Genomic DNA, 6,343 nt, shown 5'->3' on the forward strand with positions numbered 1-6,343 from the left:
AACTAATTGCAATATCAGAGTAAATTAAACAGAAAGAAAGAAGACCTGGGAAGCACATGGGTGGTAAGGAGAGAGAGAGAGGAAATGATGGTTGGGCCCTAGTAGCGACGGTGGTGCACCAGTAGAGAGGCGGCGGCAGTGGGTCGCCGAGAAGGTTGTCGCGGACGAACGGTGGGTGGAAGGAGGGTGAGAAGAAAGAGAAATTAATGGGAATAAGGGAGTGAGAAAGGGAAGAAGACGCGAAAAGAGAGGAAGGAAGGGGTCGTTGGCGTTGATGGTGGCTGAAGGAGGCGCCGCTGTGCGGCGGTGATGGAGACAGGGGCAAGGAAGAAGAATGGAAGGGAAAAGGACGAAGAAAGAAGAAAAGGCAGAGAAATTCAAAACAGGATTGGGGGAGGTTACAAAAATCGCGTCGTTTTTGTCTTCAGGGACTTATATGTCCTGTTACGAAATGCTCCATGTCACCTGGCCTTCGTTACGGCCATCTCAGTGCCACCTCTGCCAGATCAGATTTTTCCGTTCCGTCCAAACGCCTGAATTTGACGAAAGGATTGAAATGTCCACGTTTTTGGGGGTGGATGACTTGAATATATTTTCCATTTCTTAAAAACGAAAATATCCGCGAAAAAAAAGGTCAAACAAAAATGTCCTTTACTCTAAAAATTATGAAGCAACCAATTGATGAAAAGTTATTCCAAAAAAAAGTAATAATTAACTAATTAAAATTTTAGATAATTAGCCCATAACTTTTTATATATAAAAAAGTTTTCAAATATATTAATATACAGGTGTTTTAATAAATGTTAACCAGTTGATGTTTATATAATTAAACAAACTAAAAATTCTAGTTAATTTTGTTAAATATTTAAATCTAGGCCAAAATTTTAGGTTCATGAACACAAACATCAAATCAAAGTTATGAGAGAGTGAAGAGAATACCGATCAAAGGAATTGAATTATTCTGTCAAACTAATTTCATTTCCAATTATTTTTACTTTGTAATTTTTAACTATCCATTTAATAATTTTTTTAATTTATTATGTGTGGAATTATTACATATGATAGTGACAGATAATTAGATAGTCCAATGTAGAATTAGTGAACATTAATTAGTTACACACGAAAATGCTTCCCAAATTACAGAAAAGTCCCTCTAAAGTCTAACAAATTAAAATACATAAAAATTCCAAAAAAGAAAAAAGAAAATAATAATGGGAATGCAACTAACTTGAAGAAACCACCATCTCTCCCCATTTTCCTTCTCTATTCACTTCTCACTCTTTTTTCTTTGTAATCGAAATTCCCGGGAAAACCGCAAAGCTCGAAGCTTTCGCAGCTCGCAGTAACGACGAAGGAGATGGTGATTTTTGCCCCCAAGAAATGGGGGATTTTTGGGTTGTGGTGTTGCGTTCTCCTTCTCGCGATCTGTGCTAGGGTTTGTTCGCCAGTCAGATCCGACAAGGAAACAAGGGAGAGGTTCTACGGGAACATGCCCAACTCTTCTGCCCCTGAATCCAACGATGGAACCATTGCCAAGATGTTTGATCGCGTTCTCGAGAAGGAGTTCTCTGAGAATGAACAACCTGAAGGTTTTTATCTTATTTCTTGTTTCTCTGATTTTGCATTTAAAGTTTTTCTTTCGGTTTGTCTTCCGAGAAATTAGCTTGATGGGGTAGTTAAAGTTTGCAACTTTGCTAGTGTTTTGGTGTTGGTCGTTGGGTTTTGGAGTTCTGAAATATTGAAAACAGCTGCTTGTGGAATCAGCTGAATTTGCAAATAGTAAATGATGCATTGTTGGAAGAGGGTGTCTTTGGAATTTTGCATAGAAGAAAATGTGGTAAGCTTGAGAAGCTCCTTGGTAGTTTTTAGTGCATTGGAGTTGGAAAAAGAGCTAAGCATGTGCAGTGGAGATAGGAGTGTGTTGATGAATTTAGCTGTTCTTTGCTCAGTTTTAGTGGATTCCTGGTGAGGTGCTAAATCTTTGAGCTCTTTAGGTTGCATTAACGTTGTAATAGTGTGTACATCTGATGGATCATGATAAATTGCGAAGTTTGAACCAGAATAGTATTGCCCCAAGTTTGTGAAGCCACCAGTGATGGTATTCTCATACTTCTTTTCCATCTTTGACAGGAAATGATAAGAGCAGCTTCAATAGCAGTGTAGCTGATCAACAGGTAGATCTGATACTGTGGTCTTTAATAGTTATGTTAAAGTGGATTTTGTAAGCTGCCAACAAAAATGTTGTTTCTTTATGTATAAAAAGATGCCAAAATATATCCTTGTCAACATCAAATAATATTATAGAACAGAAATGAACCTGCATTGGGCATCTCTATTTTCTCTTTTAAATTCTCAAACGTTCAATCGGTTGTATGAAAATTCATCACTTTGATTAAGGAGTGATGGACTGCTCATGCTATTTATAAATGTTAAGATGATGTCTTTCATTCTATTTAGGGTATTTTCTATTCCTCTATTATATTATATGCATGCATAACTCCACCGTTGATGTTTCTGATTTCTCCTATTTTTTGTCTTGATGAAGCCCTCAAATATTTTACTCTTTTGCCGATAACTACTACTTCTTGCTCTTGGATTATTTTCATAGTTTAATTTCTGCTTGAGCTGCTCTTTCTATTAGGATTATTCCAAAGTTATTTTCTTTATATAAGTATCATTTTTTACGATCTGGTCTTGTTTTGTAGGCTGTGTTGGAGACTGTAGCTAAAATTACTCATGATAAAACGAAGAAAAATGATACACATGAGGGAAAGTATGGTCTTTTTTCCCCTGTTACAACTTACAATAGATAGCTACGTGTTATATCCTTCATTTACCCAGTAATTCTCTCATCATCTTTTAATGATTATTTTTTGCAGTTTCACAAGACCATTTCAGCTTCAAGATGTATTCTCCCTCGAGAATGAAGATTCTGAAGACGTGACAACCTTGATTGACAAAAAGGTGCACAATTTTTTTTCCGGATGCATAAAAGGTGCACTATAGTATCATGTGAAGGCTCAATGATTGCTCTTCATTGTTCTGATAACTATTTTGTTTTGTGTTTCCTGCTTACATATTTATGCCACTTCATGGCAGGACAATGTCTTTGTGATGTCAAACAAGAAATCCAAATATCCCGTGCTTCAAGTGGATTTGAGGTTGATATCTACTATGACTTTATTATTTTAAACTGTGGTTACCTTTCAGTGAATCCTAGTAATTTCTATTATCAATGGATACGCATTGGATTTCAGAGGCTAGCAGATTTCCAGAAATTATATTTCCTTTTTGTTTCCTTATTTGTGATACCCTTATTGATGATGATAAGTTGAACATATTATGTTCTCATACCTATCTTTTTTTTTTTTGTAATTTTTGAAATCCTTTTATCTGGCTTTCCTATTTATTTTCTATCATGATGTGTGATTGTTGTTCATTCATGCAGGCTAATATCGGATTTAGTGGTTCTCATAGTTTCTGCAGCCATTGGTGGAATTATCTTTTCCTGTTTGGGACAACCGGTTTGTAACTGTTACTATTACTCATTGTGGCATTTTGTGACTTTTATGCAATTTCATTGACAATAAGTGTTTTTTTTTAGTGGTCTTCTGCAATAAGTTATGTTGAGTATTGGATTTCATCTGCTTTTCTTTAGGTTATTGTGGGCTACCTTCTTGCTGGCTCCCTTATTGGACCAGGAGGTTTGAAATTCATTAGTGAAATGGTACAGGTATGTTGTTCTCAACAACTCACTATCATTTTTGCTGAAGCAAGCTGTGTCCTGTAATTTTTTGTCAATCGTTTTGCACTGGATAAACCTTTTCTCCTCACATTTTATATAGGTTGAAACTGTTGCACAATTTGGGGTTGTATTTCTTCTCTTTGCATTGGGTCTGGAGTTTTCCTTGGCAAAGGTTTGCTATTCATGTCTTATTGATAGTATTTCACATATTTTGACCCTAGGTTATCTCAACTCAACTCATGATTTTAAAGATTAAAATGGAAATATTGTTATCCTTGCCAAAGGCTATCAATTAGGGGTTGCAAAATATTGATAAATTTTCATTTTCTAAAGAGCAGCTGTTCTGAAATTTGTATCCATGCAGTTAAAAGCTGTTGGACCTGTTGCTGTTTTAGGAGGTCTTCTTCAAATTGCTATTTTCATGGTTCTTTGTGGCATTCTTTCCAAGGTATGGTGCTGAGTGTATATGTTATGGTCTTCAATAGAATTAAGGATTTATGGTTGAGTAGAGATGGGTTCTGAACATCATTTTCCACTTGATTTGCAGATATTTGGAGCCAAATTGTCTGAAGGTGTTTTCGTTGGCTCATTTCTCTCCATGTCATCCACAGCAGTGGTATGTTTTCCCTGTTTCTCCAAACAAAAAAACACTGTATATATCCCCTTTCTTTTACAAAAAAGAAAAACCTGGTGCTTTGTGAATTCTGACATGACACATTTACTTTCACTTTTAACCAGGTCATAAAGTTTTTGGTGGATCGGAATACTAATAATGCTCTTCATGTTCAAGTTACCATTGGGACTCTTATTTTTCAGGTATCTTTCTTGTTGATGTTAAATGGTAACTTGTTAGATTTTCATAAAGTAATGTCTAAGGATTGACTTGTCTGTTTATTGGTCCTTGTTCAACATGTGTATATCCAGGATTGCACTGTGGGTTTACTATTTGCGCTGCTTCCAGTTTTGGGTGGCAGCAGTGGTCTTCTACAAGGATTTTTTTCAATGGGAAAACTGTAAGTCTCTTCGTATGCAATCCTTTCTCTGGTTCCTTTGTATCATTTCATAAAGCGCCTTTCTGATTAATGATCAAGAACTATTTGTTCTGTTAATCAGTTAATGCAAGCTAATTGACTCTAATAATGCTGCTATATTTCTCTACTAGTTTCCACTTTCGAGAGTTCTTGAAGGCCTAAACTTAAGGGCACGATTTTTTCCATACAAGTTCTCATCCAAATAAACTTTAATATACCAACTCTAACATATATTTAACACTATCTTCTAAAGTGGATAAATGACACCAGTGTAACAACTGTAATTTGTGGGAAAACTGTATCGAGCAGAAAATTTTACTTGTGAACTTGAGGAAACACTGAAATGTTTTTCCATACAAGTCCTTGTCCAAATAAACATTAATATATCGGCTCCAAGATATATTTAACACTATTTTCAGGTCCTCTTTTTAGGGGTTTTTTATGATATTTTTTTTTTGGACGGGGGGAAGGGTCATATATGATCATTTATATTATTGAATATATCTAATTGTTTTTTTTTTATAACTTCAGGATGCTAATGCTGTCCTTGTATCTTACTGCTACTTCTGTCGTGTCTTGGTCATTTGTTCCTCGCTTTCTTAAACTGATGATGCAGCTCTCATCTCAGGTAAGGGTAATTCATATTTGTTTCAGAGTTTTACTTCCACTTTCTTGCCTCCGATAGCAATTTTCATGAGCTTCCTTTCCTTTCCAGACAAATGAACTTTATCAGCTAGCTGCTGTTGCTTTCTGCTTACTCTCTGCATGGGTAAGAAAACCGTATACTAAGTTTTCCTTTAGTTATGTGCCATTCCATATTGCTTTTCCAAAACAATTCAAAGCCTAATGGCCTTGTCTACATCTGTGTTATATGCAGTTTGGTGGATTAAACAATTAGTTATGATGCTGTGCATTTTGTTAACTTTATTTAATATCTTTCCAGTGCAGTGATAAGCTCGGCCTTAGTCTTGAGCTGGGTTCATTTATGGCTGGTGTGATGGTTTCTACAACAGATTTTGCTCAACATACTTTGGATCAGGTATCATTCTCATGTTTATTTACTTTTTCTGAATTGTGAAGTTCATTGCAGTTGTCTGATTATGCTTTCATATTATATATAGGTGGAACCAATTCGAAACCTATTTGCAGCTCTTTTCCTCTCGAGTATCGGAATGCTTATACATGTGCAATTTCTTTGGAACCATGTTGATATCTTGCTGGCATCTGTTATTCTGGTTATAGTCGTTAAGACAGCCGTTGTTGCAATAGTTACAAAGGCATTTGGATATAGCATTAGAACGTCATTTCTTGTAAGTTAACATTGTCAACTTCCATATGCTCTATTGGTTAACTATAATTACTTAAATACCATGATATGCTGAACACTGAATAGCTGTCTTAATGACAACGCAGGTTGGTATTTCGCTTGCTCAGATTGGAGAATTCGCTTTTGTTCTCCTCAGTCGTGCTTCAAATCTCAATCTTGTTGAGGTGTCTGCGCTCTCTCTCCTATGCTTTTTTCCCCTCTCATTAATGTCGTCCCTCTCTCTCTCTCTCTCTCTCTCTC

At 36.0% G+C, this 6,343-nt stretch overlaps 1 protein-coding gene across 1 annotated transcript in view; it reads left to right on the top strand.

The window, feature by feature from the left end:
* The first annotated feature begins 1,252 nt into the window (after positions 1 to 1,252).
* Positions 1,253 to 6,343, top strand: part of LOC107489689 (K(+) efflux antiporter 5) — a 6,026-nt gene continuing 935 nt past the window's right edge. The window contains exons 1-17 of the mRNA XM_016110441.3: positions 1,253 to 1,589; positions 2,131 to 2,174; positions 2,706 to 2,773; positions 2,880 to 2,964; positions 3,100 to 3,161; positions 3,449 to 3,524; positions 3,659 to 3,733; positions 3,846 to 3,917; positions 4,110 to 4,193; positions 4,293 to 4,361; positions 4,484 to 4,561; positions 4,670 to 4,758; positions 5,308 to 5,404; positions 5,492 to 5,545; positions 5,720 to 5,815; positions 5,898 to 6,086; positions 6,190 to 6,267. Coding sequence (XP_015965927.1) covers positions 1,358 to 1,589; positions 2,131 to 2,174; positions 2,706 to 2,773; positions 2,880 to 2,964; positions 3,100 to 3,161; positions 3,449 to 3,524; positions 3,659 to 3,733; positions 3,846 to 3,917; positions 4,110 to 4,193; positions 4,293 to 4,361; positions 4,484 to 4,561; positions 4,670 to 4,758; positions 5,308 to 5,404; positions 5,492 to 5,545; positions 5,720 to 5,815; positions 5,898 to 6,086; positions 6,190 to 6,267 — 1,548 coding nt within the window. The 5' untranslated portion in view covers positions 1,253 to 1,357. The remainder of the gene's footprint in view (positions 1,590 to 2,130; positions 2,175 to 2,705; positions 2,774 to 2,879; positions 2,965 to 3,099; positions 3,162 to 3,448; positions 3,525 to 3,658; positions 3,734 to 3,845; positions 3,918 to 4,109; positions 4,194 to 4,292; positions 4,362 to 4,483; positions 4,562 to 4,669; positions 4,759 to 5,307; positions 5,405 to 5,491; positions 5,546 to 5,719; positions 5,816 to 5,897; positions 6,087 to 6,189; positions 6,268 to 6,343) is intronic.

The sequence above is a fragment of the Arachis duranensis genome, chromosome 5 (genome assembly GCF_000817695.3).
Source record: "Arachis duranensis cultivar V14167 chromosome 5, aradu.V14167.gnm2.J7QH, whole genome shotgun sequence".
Taxonomy (NCBI): domain Eukaryota; kingdom Viridiplantae; phylum Streptophyta; class Magnoliopsida; order Fabales; family Fabaceae; genus Arachis; species Arachis duranensis.